Raw genomic sequence first — 25,431 nt, 5'->3', positions numbered from 1 at the left:
CGCGCACATACACACACACACACACACACACACACACACACACGGACCTATGTTTCTGAGAAGGTATTTTCATGAACTGTGATGAAGCATGTTCCTCGAGCACACATGCACCTCTGCATTCACAAGGCAAAGAGTGTGAGCACACAGCAGAGTCTTTAAGACACCTTCCTAAAAATAATAACCTTCTGATATGTAGCTGCTCAGTTCTTATGTGGAATATCCCACAAATGCCCATGTATTAAAGATTTGGTTGCCTGAATGTGGTGCTATTAGAACCTTGAGGAGGTAGGCCAGAAGAGGAAACTGAGATCATGAATACTCTTAATATTTGGGCCCTTTCTGATTCCTCTCTTTGCTTTCCAGTGGTCATGAGGAGAGCAACTCTGCAGCCATAACGTACCAAGCTAACAAACACCCAAATGACTGAACTAAAATCTCTGAAATCATGAGTCAAAATAAAACTTTCCTCTTATAAGATGACTTTCTCAGGTAGTCGGCACAGTGATGGAAAACTGACTAACATACCTTGCAACAAAGTGATAAATAACAATTGATTAATTGCTAATTTACAAATCAATATAAATGATTTTGAGTAAATACAAAATAATACAGTGATTGAAAAAGTTGTTGTTTTCCCCCCTTTAAAATACAGCCGTTACAGGCTGGGTTGTAGCTCAGTGGTAAAATATAGCCCTTACAGAGATGGCTACTTGTATATTCCATAGAAAAGCCAGAGGAGGTTAAAACATCAAAGGCAGATTCACCCACACCTTGTTGCCTTTTGTGTTGTTTTCAGTCCTTCATCACTGGGACTGAGAGAATGATTCTGAGATACAAAGCACATCTACAGCCAGTCCAGCTGCCAAACAGAACTGAGAGTGCAAAGCCACTGCTGACATTAAAACCAATGAAGAAATAAATAAGCAAACATAGTCTCAAGAAGTAAACAAGAGATCTATATCAAGTGCAGCAAGACAAGAAGAAAGGATTTTATCTGTCAGGTTTTCATGCTGACACAATAATCCGCAATATGAGTCTCTCTGTGACATGCACTGACAGAAAAAAGGACCTAAGTACTTGGATGGAATAGAAGCGGAAAACAAAAAGAAACCTTGTTTGTTGACCATCATATAAACTCTATTGAAACAAATATTTTCAAAAACGTATTTTCTCTATATAACAAGATACTTCTTTTCACCATTTGGAAATGAGCTTCCTGGCTTTGATTTAAATTGTACTTTTTTAACGCAGTCACAGCTATACAGCCATTACAATTTTCTTCATTTGGTGGACAAGATGAGGTACCTGGGCATATCAGGCAGATAACCACACAAAGGCAAGGGTACAAGGCAAGATCTCAGAGTCAAGTAAACTGTGTAATCATCAAGGATAAAAAGTGAGAAAGGAAACTTTGATCAGGCAGTGGGGAAATCACTGGACAGAAAGAGTAAAGCTATGAAACTGTTCTTAAGAAACCTAAGATTTTGTCAGGTTTTAAAAGATGTAGAGAGCTTTTTGCACAATTATCCAGTTCAACATGGTTTGGGTCCCATGCAAAAGCCACTTCTAGTGAAGTCTATAGCTCCATTTGTCCCTGTGTCACAAATCAAGGGTGTGGAGATAGACCACTGTCAGCACTAAACACCCACCAGGAAAACCGTTCTAGAAGAGTGCCAGGGTGCTGTCCAGGGATCCCTTGTTACCTCGAGGCCATGTCTATGCCTGATTATATGGTGCAGAAATTCTCTAAAACATCATTTCCTCAGGCAAACGAATTGTCAGTCACTATTAAGTATAAAATATCTTTTACATATGTGTTTAGATTTCTTTTAAAAATGTAAGTGCTTTGAGGTTGAGGTTGGGGATGTAGCTCAGTAGAAGAGTGTCCTGGGCCAAATGTTTATTATATTTAAAGAAATCAGGAAATACTGATGCCAGGCAGAAAGTACAAATGTATTTTGACCATGAGTTTTGGAAATGCCACAAATAAGTCATAAAGGGGTTCTGATGTATATACATTGAGCGTTCATACATTTTTTTGTATTACTTGCTCAACTTGACTGAAGATTGGAACTGTGGCTATGCCTTAAGCGTATCATTATTTCACATCATTGAGCCTCAATTTTCAAATGATACAAACAGAGAAGGTGAACTGGGAAGGTTCCTAAGGGATCATGAACATTAACCAAAGTAATGAAAATCTTTTACAAATGTCGTTTAAACCAGAGAATATACTGATGGCCTCAACGAGGAAAAGCCATGCACATGTCTAAATTTTCATGTGTTCAATGGGAAGAAAGGACTCCTGGGTGAAGTGAGCATATTTGACACAGTACATTGAAAAGACAATAATGTTACTTTGGAGTGTTCGAATGTAAAGACCACAGATGAAACGTTGCAGTCCACTGAAGCAAGTGATCACTTATATTTTATTAGTGTGTGTTAAAGTCCAATATCACTTATGTTCTGATGTGGAGAAAATATGTCCTATTCATTTTTTATTGATGAAACATTTGAAAAGGCAAGTTTAAAAATAATTTTACCATCTAAACCACCATATATTGACTGCTGCTTATTTAAATGGAAATCTGAAGAATAAAATATACATACTTGTGATATCAAACATCAGTGAAAAAAGATTTTATTTGTGGTATTTAAATGTAGTGCTCTGGAACAAACAACTATGTTCACAGGCAGCACTTCCTCGGCTAAACTGCCGTCACCTGACAGGCTGTCTTATCTGCCAAATTGCTCATTAGGTTTAGCAATTTTCACCTGCGCCTCCAGTTTATATTTCAGCAGGGAATAAACATCAGTCTGCTTTTACCATCTTCTGCAGTGAGCCTCCAACACCCTCACACCAGCACGGCACCCCTGCACCGCAATCCTCCAACCGCACTCACCTTGTGTTCATGCCATTATTTTTAAAATGTCAATTCAGCTTCCAGCTTTAGAAGCTAGCTTAAATAAAGCAGAAATGCAAGACAGAATATGCAAAGGATGATCTATATTACAGTACTAAATTGGCTGACCAAGGATTTACTTAATTTTTTACTCAAAAAAAGGAACATGTAAATCATATGAATTAATTTTTTTTAAGTGCTCATTTCAGAGACTATTGTAAGTAGAACACAGGTGACAAGAGAGCAGAGAGAATTCCTCTTCCAACTGGATCTGACCCATCCAACCTTTGTTACAGGTCTGAAAGGAGAGTACTCCAATTTATAAATAAACAATAGAAGTAGCATGGCAACCAGAACAAAGAGGAAGCTGAGAGTACTACTCAGCTGCCTGCCCCCTCTACATTCCCAGATCCCTGCCAATGAGCACTGTGACATTCAGAGGCAGATCAATACAAAAAAAGAGATACTTGGTGGGCAAAAAGCACCAAAGATATAAAACAAAATGTCTGCAACCCCATAAAACAACTTCTGATAGAATACTGTTTTTCATTTTGCAGAAGTAAAATATTCACCACCAACCCTGCAATTAGCTAGAAAATTACAATAATTACAGCAATTTTGTATCCCATCTCCAATCCAATTAATAGATATATGACCTTGTCAACATGTAATAATCAGATTGCATCTACAACAAAACTGAATGGGTTTTATATGCTGAATAGAACTTGCACAGTAAGAAGGTAATTATTTGAAATACTGAGAATACCATTTGTATGCCATGCTCTACTTCACAACTTAAAAGGAAATACAATAGGAATATTATTTTTATTTTCAATATATACTTAAATGAGAACTAAAAATTAATATTCTAATACCAGTTAATGTTGAAGGAACAGAACTACAAACCAAAGGTCTCAGATCTTCTTGAAAGATGAAATCAATCCATATGTTCTTGAGCAGAAAAAAAAAAAAGAAATTATAAGACCAAAAAGTAAAAGAGATGTGAATTTATGATACAATACTTTTATAACAATCATTGGGGTAGCTTTAAATTCTAATAGATAGGAAGTCAGAAAAATTACAAATTAGAAATGTATTGCAAGTGATGGATAAAAATTATTTTTAAAATTAATAAAGCTTATAAATGACTAAAATATTAAAACACTTAAATGGTAACAAAATGAAATATAATAATCAAATACATAGCCCAAAAAATTTTAGCTATACTATTTCCAGAAATTTTGCCATCAATAGGGCATATGACACTTCCAAACAAACTTGAATCTTCCACTGGATCTTCTGGAGCTGATATTAAAAGACCAGAATTCTAAGATGAAAAAGAATCCTTCCAGAAGACTAAAATTAGGCCACCTATCCCCCCCAAATCTGACCTTTTGGTAAAGTCATGGAGAATTAAAAAAAGAAAAATAAAAAGAGGAGGAAGGAAAGGAGGGAGGGAGGGAGGGAGGAAGGAGGGGGGAGGGAAGGGGAGGGGGAGGGAGGGGAAGGGAAGAGGAGGGAAGGGAAGGGGGAGGGGGGAGGGAAGGGAAGGGGAAGGGGGAGGGAAGGGGAGGGGGGAAGGAGTGGGAGGGAAGGGGAGGGAGGGAGGGAAGGGGAGGGAAGAGGAGGGAGGGGGGAGGGAAGGGAGGGAGGTAAGGAGGGAAGGGGAGGGAAGGGAAGGGGGGAGGGGGGAGGGAAGGGAGGGAGGTAAGGAGGGAAGGGGAGGGAAGGGAAGGGGGAAGGGGGGAGGGACGGGAAGGGAGGGAGGTAAGGAGGGAAGGGGAGGGAAGGGAAGGGGGGAGGGGGGAGGGAAGGGAGGGAGGTAAGGAGGGAAGGGGAGGGAAGGGAAGGGGGAAGGGGGGAGGGACGGGAAGGGAGAGGGGGGAGGAAAGGAGGGAATCTTAAAGTGAAAAAAATTACTTGAGTCAGACTCATAGATTTACACACAAACTCTGTACTCCTGATACATTAGGTTTCCCCAGCTCAAATGGTTTAATATTGAAAATACAAACATTCCACAAGTGGCTAAAAATTGCACCATTCCCAATCAAGTGTCTACTGACCTGAAGAAAAGGCGATGAGGTATAAGCCTATTTTTTTCCTATAAATTCATGTTTCCACGGGCAACATGTCTACTCTGCATGTGCCCAAAGCCCACAATATTTTTTAAGTGCACACAGCAAAGTTTTAATTCCTTTTAAAATCAGAAGAAAAGGAACTTTTAAAATTAAAAACAAAGTCTTCATTTTTTTCTCACCTCAGAAGAAAATAATTTGAGAGCCTACGATAATTTGTTAAATAAAATAATGAAATAAAGTCATACTGAATAGAATTTTATTACTGGTATTATTATGGCGGGAGACATCCATGAGAGCCAAAGTGCCCAGACTAGACCAAGAAAGTCATATGATGTCCTGGACAGGCCTTACCCTACTTTATAAAATGGGTGGGAGGGAATCTTATAATTATAAAACAACAAAGTAGGCATCACCTCTCCCAAATGGTGCAACTAATGAAGAGTAAAACCATAACAACTAACAGAATGATGAACAAAGCATATTTTGATATAATTGCCTTGAAGCAGAAAGGTGAGTATAATAGCAAACCTTCGGACACTTAACTTGAATCATTCATTCTTTTCAATAAAAATAAAGGACATCATAAGCCAAGTCGTTTGCCCATTAATACATCAACAATAATAATTTTCTGATGAAGGATTCCAGTTGTTATTTAACATTTAACTTGGAGAGAATTAGAAGAATTGGGTAATACTGCTAATAACACTCCATTTAATACCTAATTTTTGACCTGCTCCCAGTTTAAGAAGCATAAGGGAAAGCCAGATACAGCTAACCACCGTGCCCCTCTTCTGGTTTGCTCACCTAACTCACTCACACCAACAGTTTCCAATTGTGGAACCCTTTGCTTTTTTTCCCCATCCCTGGGATCTGGCCTCCTTACCTTAGCAAGCTCTCAGTACATAGCCTTTACATGGCCTCATTTGGAAGGTCTTCATTTATTTACACATCAAAAAAGCAAAACTTATTGCATATTCTTATGCTGATATTTGATCATATACTAATAATTATGCTCACATATTACATTCAATTTTATATAAAATTTGAGCTAAATTTTAATTATGTTTTAAAAGGAATATGAACAGATCATCAATAAAAGATATTCAAGCCTGAGATATACTGGGTTAAAGTTTGGGATTATAGAAAAAGGAAGAAAAAACTTTGAAGAAGAAAAGTAATAACTAAACTTTCAAAATATTAAAGAAGTGCCATATATAAGTGTGCATTCTTAAAAAAATAACTATATAAAGATGATTTTAAACACATTCAAAAGTAGACAGAATGGTATACTAATTCAATGGAACTAATTCCATATCTAGGCTATTATTTAGAAAATTCCAGATACATTGTTTCAACCATAAAGAGCTCAATATATTTGCTAAAAGATAGTTCTTTAAAAATATAATTCCAGGGGCTGGGGATGTGGCTCAAGCGGTAGTGCACTCGCCTGGCATGCGTGGGGTGCTGGGTTCAATCCTTGGCACCACATAAAAATAAAATAAAGATGTTGTATCCACCGAAAACTAAAAAATAAATATTAAAAAATTATCTTTCTCTCTCAAATATATATATATAAATTTATATATATAAATTCCATCAACATTATTATACTCAAAGAAATAATAAGTCCTTAATAACAAATGCCAAATTAGCATTCAACTAATTCGCACATAAGTGCCATTTTTTTTGTTTCATTTTAATCAGAATTTAAATAAGACCCACACATTATGATTATATGTGATGTCTCTTTAAGGTCCCTATAAATTTTTAAGTTCCCTCTCTATGTCCTTCCCCTTCACCACTGATTTATTCAAGAACCTGGGTCATTTGTCTCAAATGGTTTCCCACAGTCTGGACGTGGCTGGTTAACATGTTTTCAGGACTCTGTATTTCCCATAAATTGACAGTTGCGTCTGGCTGTTTGATCAGATTCATGATTAATTTCTTTGTCAGGACTACTACATAGGAGGCATTGTGTTCTTCCATCAGGAGGCATGCAAGGATTGGTTGTCTTTCCATCTAGGTTGTTTTGTTTTGTTTTGTTTTAATGGTAGCAGCAATTGATGGGTCTTAGTCCACTTTGTGCTACCACAGCAATACCTGAGAATTGTTAGTTTAATAAAGGACAGAAATTTTCCTCTTGGGTCTGGAGGCTGGGAAGTCCAAGATCTAGATGACAGCTTCTGATGTGGGTCTTCTTACCATATCCTCACATGGTAGAAGGCAGAAGAGCAAGAGAGGACAGAGGTCATATCTTCACTTGGCAGAGTGAAAAAGACAGATCTTACCTCTGAGTCCTTTTTATACTGACAATAAGCCATTCATGAATTCAGATTCCTTATGATTTAAAGACTTCCCTTTAGATCCCACATGCTAACACTGTTGCATTGGTGATAAGTTTCTAATATTGGAAAGGCACGTTCAAACCCCATCAACAATCAATACCTAGAGTCATGATTTCATGAAGCAGTTGCAAAATAGTAATATTCAAATTTTACCATTACTTCTTCATTTATTACCTGGAACACTCATATAAAAATAAATTCCTTCTTAGATACTATTTTGTTATTCAGTGATATCATTCATATTGGAAATGCAGAATAGATAACTGATTCTTTTATCTGTTTTCTTAAAAATTTGATTCACTAGCATGCTTTACCTGGCTTGCTTGCATATTTATCAACATTATAAACGGGTAAATTTATTTCTATTACTATCCTTACTGATGTTCTAATTGTCCCATCTTTGGCCAGCAGACACTTAAAGTAGGCTCCTAGGTCCTCTGAGACAACCCCAGTAATATTCCATAACTTCATTATTTTCTGATATGATGGGATTATCTCATATCATCTCATACCTTTTCTGTCCAGAACTAAATTCAGCTATTTCTCCAAAGAGCTCTGATCTCTGAAAATGGCAAATGCTATTTCCAGAGCACTGAAAGAAAATGAAAAAGGCTTAGGTACTGGGCTGATCTTCAATTCTAGAATGTTTTAGTGAACACATGCCAAAATGATCCTTCCTTCCACCTTCCTTGTTTTTAGAAATAAAACACAGCATGAATTCATTACAATATGCCCTATCGAAACTGAGGACTACTAGATTTTTGTTCATTCTCCTCTTTCATCTATACTAAGGATCCTGTGTCCACATTATTATTAGAAATGACAGAATTAGAATACAAGTTAAGAATCCCTAACCTGAAAATCCCAAATGCTCCAAACTTTGAAAATTTTTCAATGCCAACATGATGCCAGAAAGGTACAATTTCATACTTGACATCATGTGATGGGCCCCAGTCAAAATAAAGGTGCACTCAATTCACAATTGCTAAATTGTGGATCTAACCTAGATACCCTTCAGTAGATGAATGGATAAAGAAAATGTGCTATATGTACACAATGGAATACTGCTCACCATTAAAAGAGAATAAAATCGGTATTTACAAGTAAGTGGGTGGAGTTGGAGAATATAATGGTAAGTGAAGTAAACCAATCCCAAAAAACGAAATGCAGAATGTCTTCTCTGATATAAGGATGCTGATTCATAATGTCGATGAGGGTTGGGAGGATGGGGAGCATGGGATAGGGCAAAGGGGAGGGAAGGGAAGGTTAAGGATGGGAGTAGGAAAGATGGTGGAATGAGACAGACATCATTACCCTAAGTACATATATGAAAACACAAAGGGTGTGACTCTACATTGTGTTCAACCAGAGACGTGCTCTATTTGTGTAATATGAATTGAATTGCATTCTGCTGTCATATATAACTAATTAGAATAAATTAAATAATAAAGGTGCACGAAAAAATTCTGTATAAAATTTCCTTCAGGCTATGTACAAAAGGTGCATATGCAACATAAAAAAAAGGTCATGTTTGGAATTGAGTCACATCATAAAGATATCTCATTATGTACATGCAAATATTCCAAAATTTAAAAAAATCCTATGCAAAACACTTGTGATCGCAAGCATTTCAGATAAGGTATACTCAATTTATACTAAATCCCTTATTTACTTTATCCCATAATATCCACCTATCAATCAAATTAACAATGCCTACATAATCAACAACAACCAGTTTTAGAGTTCCTGTTTGTTTAGTAGTTCTTTACCACCACCCCTTGATATACATCTTTCTTTAGTTATACAAATTACTGTATTATAAAGTGATTAAAAATAGTTATTCCTGTATGTTTGGGTCGCCAACTGGAAACATATTTATGTTGGGATGTTTCACATTTGATTCTCATTTTAAGAATCATTCCTTATTAAAATATTATTATGAATAATGACTAATATTAATTATTGTTGTAAAACTTAAAATGTGATCAATTCATAACTATGTAAGATATAATGTGGTTTCAAAATCAGAAGTATAAAACAAGGTAGTATAACTCTAGGTTGCATTTCATCTCTTCCATCCTATTCTCTCCTTTGTCCAAAGGTATGTATTTTTTACTCAACTTTATTGTATCCTAAGTACCCTTAGGGATTAAACCCAGGGGTGCTTAACCACTGATTTACATCTCCATCCCCTTTTGATTTTATGGTGAGACAGATCTTGAATAGCTGCAGAAGCTCCTCTTGAACTCAAGATCCTCCTGCGTCAGCCTCCAGAGTAGCTTGACTTTCAGGGTGCACAACTGTTCCTGGCTATGTATCATTTTTATATCAACAGTCTTTTCATTATGGCTTGTTTTATTTACTCTCTCATTTGCTAAAATACAATTTTTTTGCATTTAGGAAATTTATATTTTTGTTATGATTTATCACATGTATACTAATATTTTTGTATGACACTACCACAGGCTATTTTTTAAAATTGTCTATTAGTTATTCACTAACAGCAGTACTGGTATTGGCTAAAAAAAAATCACATCATTGTCCTACACTTATACAGTACTTTACAGAATAGTAAAGCACATTCAGTATACTGGATTTCAATATACTGGATTCAATAGTTTTTCAATAAAATTTCAGGTAACTGCAATTTCAGTTATTAAGATGATTCATTTAATTTGAGGTTTCTAAGCTGTAATCTATACTAACATTTGGGTTGGGTGGTTTTTTGCCTGATGACTGTTCTGTGTTTGTAGGATGTTTAGCAGCACTCTTGTCCTCTACTAGCTGTCAGTAGCATCCCCTCCTCAACCAACTGTGAAGATGAAAAAATATCTCTGAATACTGTCCAATATTCCTTGGAGTTTCAAAAGCTGCTACCAGTTGAGAACCACTGATTTAACTAAACCAGAATTCTTGTTTAAAAAAAAAAAACTCAAGGGCAAATTAATAGCAATTTCAAAGAAAACAGAGATAATAATCCTGTTTATTAAACCCAAACTTAATATTCACTATTTTATGGAGGAAGAATTATACCCTACATGCCCTCTGCAGCATCCAGTGATTCTTTGTGAAACAAAGGGATGACTGAATTCGCTCACTGGATGATACAGAATAGTTATCACTCTTTCTTTAAGGCAAAAAAAAAAAAAAAAAAAAAAAAGCTTTTATTAATCATGCCCCCAGTTAATTTTTCCTCAAACAGATTTTTACTGTTGTTGGCTTCTTTATTTTCAAATCCGTAAATAAGAAAGCCAACATATTTCCTTGATGGAAAGCCCTACGCTTCATTAACTCAACTCTGGCCACTTTCAGCATAACACAATGCCTGGCAAGCATACAGACAAAATCATGCTTCCTGTTTGAATCTCAATATATGGTATGAGAAATCATCTTAATAAATAGATGACATGTGTCACGGGTAACTTTTACATAGTCATGAGCCTTGTATATGGTACATGCTTAACATATACATACCCGGTGCCAGCCAAGGCCATAAAATCTAAACAACCTTAGCATAAAAAAAAATAAAAATCAGAGCCAGAAAATGAGATCTGCATATTCTCCCACTGATGGCTGGAAGACAACACATATGTTTGAAACATAACTTCTTTTTCCCAATAAAAACAAGATAAAAGAGATATTTCAGTCAAAAATAGTGTTTAAATTTTAACTCACAGGGCCAGCCAAATGCAGGTGTTTGTGAGAAATGTTGACGAGTCCAGAGAAGACAAAAGATAAAAGTTGATAGAAAGTAAACCATTCACATTTTTAACATGAATATAAATTTACCATTCTGCCAACATTCTCTTTACAATGCAGCTAAATAAAAGGTGCATGTTGCTTTAGAAAACACATACATACAAAACTACAAACATAATCCAACAAAAAGTCCTATATTTAATTATATATATTAAGGTACAATTGCTCAAATTAGGACACTGTTTTCCAAAATTTAGGTACCTCAATACTGGTAGTATTATTTAATGAGAAAAAAAAATATTTTTAATCACATCTAGAAAATCTACTTTTTATACAAAAGTTAATTCCAAGCAGATATCCACTTAATACTGAGCTAGTTTCTAATTTGAAAAATCTTAAAGAGCCTGGGAACCACCTCACATCACTTTGGATACTATGCATGACATTTTCCTTGCCTATAACAATGCCTGAAGTAAATCCAACATGATTTCTTTTTAAGTGTATATCCTTAGAGTAATCAAATGTCATTTCCACAAAATTAGTTTAAAACATACTCGCTTATACATGTGCACAAACAAACCAAAATCTTCTGCATATAAAAAAAATATTCAAGATGGGTGTGGTGGTATATATCTATAATCCCAGCTACTCAGGAGGATGAGAAATGAGGATAGTTTGAACTCCTGAGTTTGAGACCAGCCTAGGCAATGGGAGAGGAGGAGGGGGAAGAGGGAGAGAGAGAGGGGGAGGGAGAGAGGGAGGGGAAGGGGGAGGAGGAGGGGAGGGGGAGGGGGAAGAGAAGAATGGGAAGGAACTTGGGAAGGGAAGGAAAGAAAAGTTAACTAAACCAACTTAACTAACAACAGCTGTTCTACTTCAAGGTCCCTTACAAACACTAATTGTGCCAGGGTCTCATCTGTTACAGAAAATATGAAGAAATTATAGAAAGTGGTTAACATGAATCTGCATCCAGACAGAACCCTATAGTGCATCAATTAGATTCATCATCTTGCAATATACTTCTGGATCCCTACATCTCTTTATGGTAATCACAGCATATTTTTTCATAATTTCTGATGGACTATCAGAAATTGATAGTCCTATTATCCCAATATACATTTTTTTTTCAGTCCTAAGTATTGAACCCCAGAGCCCAGTTCCATGTTAGGCACACACTCTACTCCTGAGTTACACTCCAAATCCTCATGTATACCCTCAAGGAACAATGGAAGCAAAAGTAGTTTACAAACATCTAGAAGTAATTGCTAAAATGGTATAACCCGACATCAATGCAAAAGTGAGAATAAGGTTGAAATTCAGGAGATTAAATCAAGTATCCTAAGTATTATTTACTTATATTCTCTATGCAAGCAACATAGTGTATATGTATGTATGTGTGTATGTGTGTGTGTGTGTGTGTGTGTGTGTGTATTCATTCCACCTAAATGAAGATTCACTGAAGACTATCAGTAAACACATGCAAGACCAAAATGTTCCACTTAAAAAACTGAAGTGTTTACATACAGAGGTATCTAAAAGATAAATGAGCTTCAAAATTATAAATGTCTTGAAATGGGCCTTCCTATACTTTATAACTCCTCAACTATAAGATTTTACAATAAGAAACATGAAATGCTATTTCTAGAAAAAGCCTCCTGAGTATACCTTCTAGAAATGGTTAACAGAATTTTCCAAACAAATGTCTGGAAGTGGAATACTCTAGGTCACAGGATTCATAGCACAAGTTCTCTGTTCCTAACCTTCCTTTCCTTGAGGTGTGCTCCAATTGCAGCACCCTGGAAATTCTAAGTTCCAGACTTCTAAAGATAACTTTGGTCTCTTCTTCCCTAGTTCATCACGTAAAGTTCAAGTATCACAAGTAAGAGTTGTAACCAAGCTGATTGTGAATCAATGGTGCTGTGTTTTATTTCAGTAAGAAACCCTTCAATGACTTCTATCCATACTAGTTAATTCAGATGACATACATATAGAAAGAAAAATCCAGGTAATTTTATTTCTTCCATTATCCTTATTTAGCTTTTGTGAGCAATAAAAAGTTTACTAGTCTAAAGTAAAGTAATCCCAGTCTATTAAAATATAAAGAGTTGCTTGCTGATCTTGCAAAAGACATTGGCCTAGGTTCTAAACTTAATCAACTGTTGATAAAAACAGATAATGAATTCCATTCATGGGAGCATGGATGGATAACAAAAGTTGGCATCCCTGTAAATTAAGATGAAATGTGTAGAGAGAACGAAGAAGTTTCACTTACTTGCTCGGAGGACTGAAGGTGTGACCTCAATTTCACTTGTTGCTTGATAAGGCTGAAAGGCTGAAACACTGTTGGTACCAAGCTCACTACCAAACACCTCTGGACTCTGGGTACCTGTGGAACTAGCACTGGTGCCGTCACCTCCATGATGTGGATCTTGTTCATCAAACACAGCTACCAGCTAGAAAAGAAAGGCAAATTTGCATGTATAAATAAAGGCATTTAAATTACTGCCAAAATGTTATCTTATTTTAACATAAATTCACAGTGGAAAAATACTGACATTAATGCACCCGGGGAAGTTATGTTTTAGAAAGCAAAACCCCTCAAAAATAGTGTTTTCCTTAAGCTTACAGTTTTACTTCTACAGTTCCAATTTGTACATTTCATATCCAAATTTCTATGGATCAAATATATGAAAACAGGTTGGTATCAGAGAATCCTAACTCAAGGATGGATTTAGTAGTTTGTTTGTTTGTTTGTTTGTTTTAACACAGCTTATACTGTTACATGGAAAGGAAAAATGTATGTGTATATGAGAGTGTGTGTGTGTATAAATGTGTATACACAGCAAGAAGGGAACTTAAAAACTATGCATGACTGCTCATTTCTATGCTAAAAAATGTAAGATAAAAGAGAAATTAATAAAATGAGTTACCTACAAGCAGTAAGTAGGGATATGGTAGAAAGAAAGGAAACATGGGAATAGGCGATGGCAACAATGAGGAAGTGATATTTTTATTTTTCTGGGTCTTTTTTCTGTAGACCACTGAAGCTCGGAACCATGATAATGATTCAATTACTTACAACAGAAGTGAAAATTTTAAACAAACCAGGATGCCAATGTGAGGTGAGGAGAACAGGGAGAATTGAAAATGTCTCACAAACAAATGAAACCAACCACGTACAAATGATCATACATTAAGTGGGACAGGAAAGAAAAGAACAACTAGCTAAATGTAGGAAAACTATTTGCATTGTTTAATGTAAAGCTAAGACGAAAAGAACTGTCACACAAATACTATATTCTTGCTAGTAAATTTGCTTCTGACAAGGATATGATTTAGAGATTTTGCTACTGTACACAAACACACCTACCATGAATGAATGAATATATTTTGGGAAACAAAAACCAACATTTTGATGATCAGAAACCAAAGTTACAAATAAGCAAAAGTTAACTTCGTGGTATTATTTGGAAGCAGAAGCCCATGGAGGTAGTGGTGGTTGGGGACAGGGGGTGTCTTTTTTTTCTTTTTCCTGGTGTTATGGGGATTGAACCCAAAACTTTGTGCATGCTAGGCTACAGCCCCAGTCCTTTTTTTTTTTAATTTTGAGATATTGTTTCATATAAGTTACCTAGAGGGGCCTCAAATGTGTAATCCTCATGCTTCAGTCTTCTGAGTAGCTGGAATTATAGGTGTGCACTACAATATTTAGCTCAAACTCATGGTTTTTACAAATAGGTGCAGTCATTTGTCACTTACAAAGGGCACATTCCAAGCAATGCATCACTGAATGACTGTCATTGTGCAAACATCCTGGAATGTACATACATAAGGCCTAGCATGGTATAGACCAATGTATCCAAATGGCTTCTGATGCTATCAAGAGAGATGGTAAACCCTAGAAGTAAAGGCTGATGCTACAGGGCATACTGCTTTACAAGAAACTTTATTTTTAATAAGGAGTATACTCTAAAATAAAGATAAAAAATCACATATGTCCAAACTTATAAGTTGCTTACTATCAAGTATCACATGCTATAAATAATTGTATGTACACTTTTACACAACAGGCAGTACAGGAGGGTTGTTTACATAAGCATCATCATAAACATGTGAATAATGACTTGTGCTACAACATCACCAGGCAATCAGAAATTTTCAGCTCCACTGTCATCTAATGGAACCACCATCATCTATGTACTCCCTTGTTGACTGAGATGTCATAATGAGAAGCAGGACTATAGTTAGGTAGAGACATGCATAGATAAGTATAGGCAAATATTGAATGCATGTTTGAGTATACAAATACATATTTCCTGACTGTTCACTCAAAGGTCCTGAAAGCAATGACTTCACAGTACCAACAAATATATTTAATACCCAGATCTTTGTATCTGATATTATTCTCCAATAAATTAACCAGGGCTTCTTGGAAAAATGGCTGATTTTATGACTGAAGGCAAGGATAATACATGATGAACTGGAACACCCTGTGATATTGAGAGTAAAGAAGTATTCAAAGTGATGGAGGCACAAAAAAGAAAAGAGGTGACAACCTAAAGGTGATCAAAGCTGACACAACTTATTATAAATGCCTATGTTCACACTGATTAAAGAATCCAAAGAAGTAAACTAAACATGCATGATTCCATAATGACTTACGAAACAAATGGCAGAGAATGAACATATGATCTCTATATAATATTCCAAATAGTAAAGATAATGGAATAATGGAAAGAGAAGTCATCATTAGGCAATTTCCATAGCAATAATTGTTTTATGTAAGATCTACAAATGGATGCTAAAGTTAATGGGTAAGAAAATGATGAGAAAAAAGATATTTGCATATCTCAGAATGCCTCCCCATCAGATATATGTTAACTAAAAGGGGGGAAATCTTTTCAGTGGAGAAACTTAGCAATAGCACTTGAAGATATAAGAGATGTCAGTATCATGTTCTATCGGATAACATGCACTAGGAAGGATAATGACTTTTGAAGTTCCTATTTCTGCCAAAAATGTTTACCTTCAATTTAATCATGAAACATTAGACAAAACCAAGTTAAAGGACATTCCACAAAATAAATAAAATGCTTTCAGATTGTAAGTCATAACAGTCAAAGAATGATAAAATTATTTAATTTGGAGACAGGAAAAATGAGAACTACATGCAGTATGATCCTATCCTTGAATGGATCCAGAAGTAGGAAAAGGATGTCAATTCTAAAAAAATGGCAAAATTATTTAAATTAACTCCACAGATTAGGTGACAGTATTGATGCAATGTTATTTTACTGTTTTGATTATCATATAAGATGAAAATTTTAGAGGTAAATGAAGCAACTTGTATGGAAATACTCTAACTATTTTTCCTACTCTTCTGAAATTTAAAATGATTTCAAAATAAAATTTTTAAATGTAACTCTGTACGTTGATCTCAAAATAAAAATTTTGGTGGCCAAAAAAATTATGAAAATAAAATATATTCTTTTTCATCTTATGACAAATACAGTTCTCAAAAGAATAATGAATTTCTTAAAAGGATCAACAATAGCCATCACATTGGTCATTGACCTACAATCCTGGTTCTAGTAATGGAGAAGCTTAACATTCCAAAGAAAAGTAAACCAGTGACAGCCAAAATGAACCACCCATTTCTGTCTTGAATTCAAGCTTTTTTTTTTTTAATGCCAATAGCCCTGACTATTTTTCTCTCTAAAGCATAGTAAATTTATAAAATATGAACAGTAATTATAATTACAAACCTCATTACATAGTTTTGTCACTTTGAACAAATCCTATTTCCATGAATGCTTACATATTATTAATCAATTCATGAAACAAAGAAAGCCATTATAACGTCATAGAGACATGTAGACAAATAGGAAGTTCAGAACCCTTCTGCAGTACAATATATAATTAGCTGATTAAACAATTCAGCAGGAGGTTAAGTGGTAAGGAAAAAGCACAGCAGAATGACTACTTGGCTACCCAACCTTATAATGAGCAACATAAGTGGGAAAAGAAATCCATAAGTTATTTTTAAAAAAATGGAAAGATGTTTGTATGCATATACCAGTTTCCTTATACACTAATAAAATCAATGTGACATTGACTGGCAGTTGTCTTTCTGTAGTAGAAGCCCAGACTTTCCATTAGATCTGGGATCAGCAATTTCTTCCTGAAAAAGGTCAGAGAGCAAATATTTTCAGACATGTGGTCTCTATCATCTCTACCAGAACAATTCTAGTTTTCCATGATAGCATAAAAGCAGTCAGAAACAACAAACAAATGAATGTGGATATGTTTAAATAAAACTTTATTCATAAAGTTTGACAGCAAAACAAGATTGTAGGACACAAGGTGCTGGGGTTGTGGCTCACTGGTGGAGTGCTTGCCTGGCCTGTGTGAGGCACTGGGTTCAATACTCAGTACCATGTATAAATAAATAAATAAAATAAAGGTCCATTGACAAATTTAAAAAAAATAAAAAAGATTACAGACTACAACTTGTTGACCCTCCGCTAGATTGTCTATTTTTCTAGGAACACTCAACTTTAAACCAAGTACCTTTGCAATCCAGATAAGCTAACAATATCTACTTCAGACTCTTCAACAGGTTTTACGATTTCTATGCATGATTTTAATATTATTATATTCTTCACAAGGTGTTTGGCTTAATATGCATTTTGAAGATATTAAGTTTTGACATTTTGGTGCATAATAGAAAGCAAATGAAATTCAAGTTTGTTATTAACTTTCCACAATGATATCTTCTCTCAAGAATCAAGTCCTTTTTGCAAACTGAAAATGGAAAAGGAAAATTACAAAGAACAAGTCTTTAAATGCCAAACATGATGGAAGAGCTTATACATGTATATTAATTTCAATAATTATCTCCAGCATTTTTAGAAAACACAAGGATTATGAAATCTGGACTATGTCATGAACAAATGCTGCTTGAATTTCAGTGGCAGAATCACAGTTGGTGATTTGCAATATGCCAATAACAGACAATTTTACAGTTTTCTTTTAAACCAAAATTTAAGTGCCAGGTGCAGATATGAAGTAATTTTGTGTTAAATTAGGAAGGATGTATAATTTTAGAAAATCTACTCTATAAGAATACATATAGTAATGCAGCAAAAGAAAACGGGACCTTCACAAAAACATCACATATTAAAAGTATCTATTATGTCCTTCAAAAAGTAAAGGAAATGTCTTTTAAATTTCTGAAACACAACCCAACTCCACTTTTAACAGATGGAATCTTCACTGCTGTCCATGAAATAGATCATTTTTGAAAGTTCATTTTTAAATTTTCAATAGTTATTACTTAAGTCTCCCTTCTCTTCTATTCATCCATTAAGTCTCCATGAGAAAAAGACAAGATGAATTTGGATAATACCTGCAATAACTTCAACATTAAAGTTGACACACATATCCTCCTTACTTCAGGACAAGTCATTTTTACTCTGAAACATCAAAACTTTCCAACAGAAAACCTGACCTGTTATATAAGCATCACACATAAATGCTTACAAACAATTTGGCTATAATGTGGCCCCTTTAGTGTATAAAATTATAACCTGAAAGCCCACAATTGGATATATCAAAGTGGATAAAAGTAGAGAATTTGGAGTCAGCTGTGTTTTTACCAGCTCTGCCCTTGTTTATTAAATGGCTGTTCGTGAATCCACTGGTCTCTGTAATATCTCCAAGCCTTTCCTTATCTGGAAAAAGAGTGGCAGTTGTCCTAGGGCAGAACAATGGTTTTCCACCAAAGGTAGCCATGTCCAAATTGCTAGAATCAGTTAATGTTACCTTCCATGTTGAAATGGGCATTATGGATGGGATTCAGATTAAGGACCTTAAAATGGAGAGATAGTTTATCCTGGATAACCTGGTGAGCCCCATCTAATCACATAAGTGTGAAATTGGTGAGCCTTCCCTGGCTGTGGCCAAGGAGAGATGTGATGGTAATCAGGGAAATGCTGCATTGCTGGCTTTCAAGATCAATGAAGGGACCCAGGAGTCAAAGCATGCAAACAATATAGCTTCTCCTCCAGAAAGGTACATGGCTCTGCTAATATGATTTTCCCCCAGTGAGACCCATGTCAGACTTCTGCCATCTAGTTAGTTAGTTAATAAACTTACATTGTCTTAAGACATTTGTTTGTGATAATTCCGTGTAGCAAAAAAAATGAAAACTAATAGTGGCCATGCCTACCGTGACAAAGAGACAAGGCATATCAACTGTCTGAACACAATGTCACCAATAATTAGTTTTCCTTTTTAAGGCATCACACTAATAAATTTGAAAAGTGAAGGATAAGTGCCAGAAAATGCTTTATGCAACATCTAACCCTGGAACAGAATTCTTTTGCACATGCCCCCTCCTAAGTGCCTTCAATTTCACTTTACAGAAAAACTAAGAGTCAGAAAGACTCTTAGGACCAAATTATGTGGAACAATATTAAAACTCAGAAGGAGCTTGAAGATGCCCTAAAGCCTTCTCTTCATCTGAGGAAGACATGCAACCTCAATATGTAAAGCAAATTATTTTTATTATAACAAAGTCAAAAAGGAACATAAAACAGAAAGTGCCCCTCTGGGTAGTGGCAGGCAGATTTCATGGGCAGATCTCGAAATGAGATAACAACACAAAGAAAATCCAACAGGAATGGGAGAGCTATAGCACATTGCAACAAGTTGTTAAAAATTAAGAATAGAAATCATGGAGGTACATGTATTTTAAATTTGAAGTGAAACTGTTCCATAATGAATAATTCTGAAATATCAATATTCCAGAAGTTGTTTTTCCTTCCCACAGGATAATCTATGGATTACTATAATTAGAATCACCCATATGAGTAACTTTAAAATTTTCTGCCTTTGCACTGAGGGATTTTTTTTAAATGAAAAATCAGATCAATATTTGGGCTCCCCTTTACCAATATTTTAGTTTTAAACTTTTTTCATTTATAGCCATCTCCCATAAAGCATGCTTGATAACCTGTGGCCCTAAAGGAAAACTCAGCAGGCATTAAAATGCTTACATTAGTTAGCACTGTGTTATTCAATGCAAGGAAGGAATGTAATGAGAAATAAATCTTTAACTGTGCCATTTTAAACAATACATATCATGTAGGAAAGGGCAAGACATTTCCATTTCTTCCTGATAAACTCAGGAGACCACCATGAAAACTAACTGTAAATGATCAAAAGTCACCATCCACAGAGCTAAGAGCATCCTTTAAGAAGGTAGTATATTTCTTCATCACAGATGCCTGAAAAGATATTCTTCTCTATCTTCAAATTACAGTGAAAGATATTCACCTATGATACTTCCCAGCCCTGATGCTTATACATTTCAGAGTTGAGATTTAATTCTGCTATCCCTCAGGGTGACTCACACTATCACCCACTGAGCCTTCAGACTAATTAGATTCCCAATTTAAGAGTTATGTTCAACTAATAGCCTTGAGTATGTCAACCACAAACCACAATGAAAATATGCAAATGAATACAGCCATAAGCTAGCTGACCCACTTGCCATATATAATGTAAACCCATCTTACAAGGGCCACTATTCCATTTGTACCTATGTATGAGGTTATAACTAGATTATACTACTGTTTAAGTGATAATAAAAAGCAGGATAATATAGAAAGATAGAGAAAAATTATTTTGAAATTGACTAATAATATATAGAAAGGTAGACTCCAAATTGGAGAAGATGATAATGATTGTAATTTTTTTATCAGGAACACATGCATATTTCCCTCAGGGACTACAAGAATAGGAAATAAGCACATGAACCTCAAAAGTAAATGTAATGATATAATAACTAATTATTTTATAGACATGAAAAAAGGAACTATAAAATCAATTTGTAAGCTTTCTGATGACTGAGCCTACTTTAATGACATAGAGACAATGCTAAATCCTTAATCATTCTCTGAGCCTTACTTGCTATCATGGTTCATTAAAAACTCATTTAAAGAGAATTAGCGTTTTAGTGGACGAGTAAGCAAAACAATAGTAAAAGAATATACTTGAGCCAATGATGTTCTGTAATAGTAGGAATACAAGTTATGCCAATAAAATCTAACTCACAAAAGGAGAGTCTCAAGCTTGCCATTGAAAAACTTCAATGCTACACATGGAAGATTAACTCTGTGCTTCATCAGCATGTTAAGAATTAAGTACATTTTAGCTGATTTTTTTAAAAAATAGAACATAGAAAAGAACTAAAAAAAAAAAAAAAGCAAAAGCACACTAAAATAGCACTTTTCCTACTAGCTAAGATATAGCAGAGTAGTAACGAGTTAGGAATCTTTTCCCTGAACTGCATCATGAGACCTCACCCTTTCCTGCCTCCATCTCAGTTCCATGCTTTCAGATTTTGGAGGCAGCAGCTCCTCTGCTCCTGGACACCCAAGAAACCTTCCAACATATATCCCATCTAAGAGCAAGTAGCACCTGGAACTACAAGCCAACAACATGTTGTTTAAAACCTATAGACAATTTTGCTTGACAATTAATAATGTGTTACGTGTATTGGGGAATAGCCGCAATAATAAATGGTAGATAAGAAAATTCCTGAAGACTAACTCCTTTGGTTAAAAGAAAAAAAAATCTATTAAAGTCCAACAAGCCAAAACCACAGATATATGTACACACACACACACACATGCCTGTCGCCCCACCTGCCTTCTCAATGTCTTATTCTAAACTGCAACCAAAAGACACAATACCAATGCTAGAGATACAGCGCAGTGGTAGTGCAGTTATCTTCCATATGTTTGGCTCTGAGTTCAATTCCCAGTATGGAAAACATACAAACACACAACCAAAATCTTCAGCACCAATCATGATGTTACCTGAACTTCAAGAAGCAAGTACAAGTGAAGTAATACTTGCACCTTGTTCCTAAATTGAATGAGTCACCTGCTCACTTTATCACAGGCCCCTGTCAACATCCTAAATTCTCTCCCATCCCTGACCAGCAGAACCAAGGGATGAGAAGCTGTTGATGGGATTACTCTATCCAGAAACAGTCCTACAGTTACCACCATGCAGGAACACAACCTGATATCTTTCTTGCTCATGAGATTTCTGCCAACATCTGTTGAGTTCACCAAATTAAATTTGAACTCCTTAGTAAGGAAGGCCTTTTTTAGTCTCTTTATATTTTAAGCAAAGCTGAAAATCTGAAGTGATGACCTGTTTCACTGTCCTAGAAACCTTTGAGACGAAACTTTAGAAATGTAGAGAGAAAACTGAGTCTCCAAAGGAAAAAATGTCCATGTTGGAACAGGGAATGTGCAGCTTGTGGTCAGCCTGTGAGTCACACAGAGGAGCCAAAAAGGGTAAGAGCAAAAAATGTTTAGCAGTATTCAAATACCCATAAATTATTTTGTAACTTTCTGTTTCCTGTAAGTTTTCTGAAATGTAGCAAGGCACGAACACAACGTCAATAGAGAGCATTTACCTCATAAGAAGAGGGGCTAACATCTGATGGGTCTGTGAACCTCTAGCCAGATCACCTAATCAACCCAAGATCACCTGACGCCCCCTACACTGCCACAGACACGGATATATGCTGAAACCTACATGTCAGACTAGACTCCTAATGGGGAAATATGATCTTGTTCAGTATTTTCCAATTCCAAAGGAATTCCAGCCCCTTTGGGTAACACATAATTGACTAATTTTTGTACTATAATAAAAAAAAAATCTGATGTTAACCCTGAAGAGAGTCCACATTCTGCTTTGAACATGCGCACCTTTTTCTTTGACTCTCCAATAAAGCTCTTTTCTCTTTGCTAAAACCTACTACATCCTTAAATACTTTTCTGCGACATAGTCAAGAGCCTATAAGAGTACAGATCTCCTCTGATTATGGAGAAACTTCCTCAGACACCTTATGGTGATACTTTTGTCTTGATACCCTCATGTCACCCTCAAATACTTCTATGAAACCAGCAATGGTAGGTAGCAGACAGACATGATCAGTAGGGACATGAAGTTCAAGGGATAATTCTATAAAGTGGGCCTGCATGCTGGTTTTTAAGTAATTTTTTAAAAAGTAATTTACCCAAGGTCATGTTTTGGCTTAAGTTAATAGGTATGCAACATTTCTTAACAACCTGTTGTACACAGGGCTATTCTTTCTAGGTCAAGAAATTTAAGACTCTTCCCTGTTGTCTCTGTCAATAAGAACACAAATTACCCTGTAAGGGGACCTTTTTTTTTTTTACCTTGATGCAGACCAAATATTTCAAGATTATGGAAGGCAAGATAACTAAAAGCAAAGCCCACTAATAATAAACTTTGTAAAACCAAGTTTCAAATTGGAACCAGTCAACGTAGGCCAAAATGACAAAGAGTTGCCTTTAGATCTGTACCATGTGATTTAAATCTCACTATAAAATCCCTCTCGTGGGTTTTGGTTGTGTACCTGTGGGTAAAAATCTTACCAAGCAAGGACTTAAAATTCTGATACAATCCTACTAACAGTCAAGAGTTAAAGAGTTAGTACCTGGGCAGAACTCTCTGGAAACTTCCCTAAGACACCTCAATACAACTAAGAAACACACACGGCACAATGTCTCTCTCCTGAATTGAGAAGACCTACCCTCTCTCTTGAGGATGTTTTCCTTTCTCTTCCAATAAGGTTTGCTATACTTTTACTACATTTTATCTTGCTTGAAAATTTTTCCTGAAAGAACACAAGAGCCATGAGACAGGAGACTCCTGGGCCACCGCAGGTAGCAGTAAGATGTTTCAATGGAAGCTAGTAGGACTTCTATTTAAGGAAAAACCTCCTTCTTATTCCAACCTGTACCATGGAGCTCTGTGCTACAGTTTTTATCAGGTATCTTTAGAAACACAAGTAAAATTAGCCTAAAAGATTCATGACATAACACCATCTCTGAGGAGTTAGACACTTTCATGTTGTCCTTAATATTTCCATCACCAACTTCACTGTTGATCATGTTTTTAAAAAGAAAAAGGAAAGAAAGAAAAAGGCATCTCTAAAGTTTATTACCAGTTAAATTTGGTGAACTAAAATACTTTATTTATTGGCAATCAGTTGTAAAAAAAAAAAAAACTTCCCTTCTTAAAATAGAAATTAGAAATTTGAAGGATCATTTCCTTAATTCTAAATTTTGCAAATTATGTTTAAAATTAAGAAAACTTGGCTATGGCTTCAATCAATCAAGAAAGTTGCTAAGCAATTTGCACCCAGCCACAAAAAAACAACTCCACACAATGTTAGTACTACAGAGGATGCAATAGAGGTAAGCAAATCATTATCTCTGGCATTTAAAGACAAGATAATATTTCCAATCCAAAGAACTAGGCGTGTTTCCAAGGCAACCTGCCACGTGTATAGGGGACTCACTTGAGAGTCATTAATCCCTTTAACTGTTGACTTCACAATTTGAACAAGAACCCCACTGGTAACTAGTTTCCATCTAAAAGCATCAACAGAAAAATGAGTTTAACTGATTTAACAGAAAAAAAGAATTCAAAGGACTCTGTTAAGACATGGGGGTGGAGGATGCTGGGGGTTAAAAGAAAAAAGTAACATAAGATGAAAAAAGTAGAGCTGAGTGTTGCTACTTAAACAGTAATTTATTTTCAAATTAAGATGCATCAAAGCCACTAGTTTTGTTCACTTAAAGTTCTGACTGGCAGTTCAGTTTTAAATGATGCATAATAAAGTCAGTATTCATTCTGACAACCACAATCCAATACTAGCAAAAGATCAAAGTTCAATCAATTTGTTTTGTAAAATATAAACCCAACATTACAAAATGACTTTCAGTGTAATTTGCATGCAAAAAGAGTGTGATTTTTAAATATCCACCAGGGGCACAGATAAAAAACTTCAAACATATTCTGGCTCCTTTTTTACTATACTCATTATTCCAATACCTTCTACAAAGGAGAAACAACAGTGTCCTTGACATTAGCCTAAATTATCTTCAGCATGCAATTCAATACTGATTAAATTAAGCTCATTTTAATCAGCTGGCAGGTTTATTCAAAAATTAAATAAATAATAAAACTCTTTTATCAACTCTTCATTAGTATAACCTGTTTAGCAATGTTTCTAAAAGTGAACACAGAACAAATCCTAATTGTGTTATCAATCCCCTCCCTGACCACATTTGATAGGTTTAAAAGAAAAGAGAGAAACCCTCAAAAGTTAAACATTTCCCCCAAACCAAAGAACACTTTAAATACTGAAATTTAATGCAAATTTTTTGAAAGGTAAATATCAGTGCCATCTAATGCATGTAGCTAAACACAAGAATTTGGAAACTTTGAATTTTAAAGGAAATATATTCTGAGGAAAGTGGAAGTCTCTATTCAAAGTTTCTCACACAA

General features: G+C 35.4%; 1 protein-coding gene across 24 annotated transcripts in view; it reads right to left on the bottom strand.

The window, feature by feature from the left end:
- Positions 1-25,431, bottom strand: part of Pard3 (par-3 family cell polarity regulator) — a 669,836-nt gene that overhangs the window by 397,522 nt on the left and 246,883 nt on the right. For all 24 annotated transcript variants that reach the window (XM_078023416.1, XM_078023399.1, XM_078023411.1 and 21 more), the window contains exon 3: positions 13,298-13,478. In XM_078023416.1, the coding sequence (XP_077879542.1) occupies positions 13,298-13,478 (181 nt within the window). The remainder of the gene's footprint in view (positions 1-13,297; positions 13,479-25,431) is intronic.

Source organism: Ictidomys tridecemlineatus, chromosome 10 (assembly GCF_052094955.1).
Source record: "Ictidomys tridecemlineatus isolate mIctTri1 chromosome 10, mIctTri1.hap1, whole genome shotgun sequence".
Classification (NCBI taxonomy): Eukaryota; Metazoa; Chordata; class Mammalia; order Rodentia; family Sciuridae; genus Ictidomys; species Ictidomys tridecemlineatus.
The sequence above is the reverse complement of the archived record's forward strand: the minus strand, read 5'-3'. Positions and strand labels throughout refer to the sequence as shown.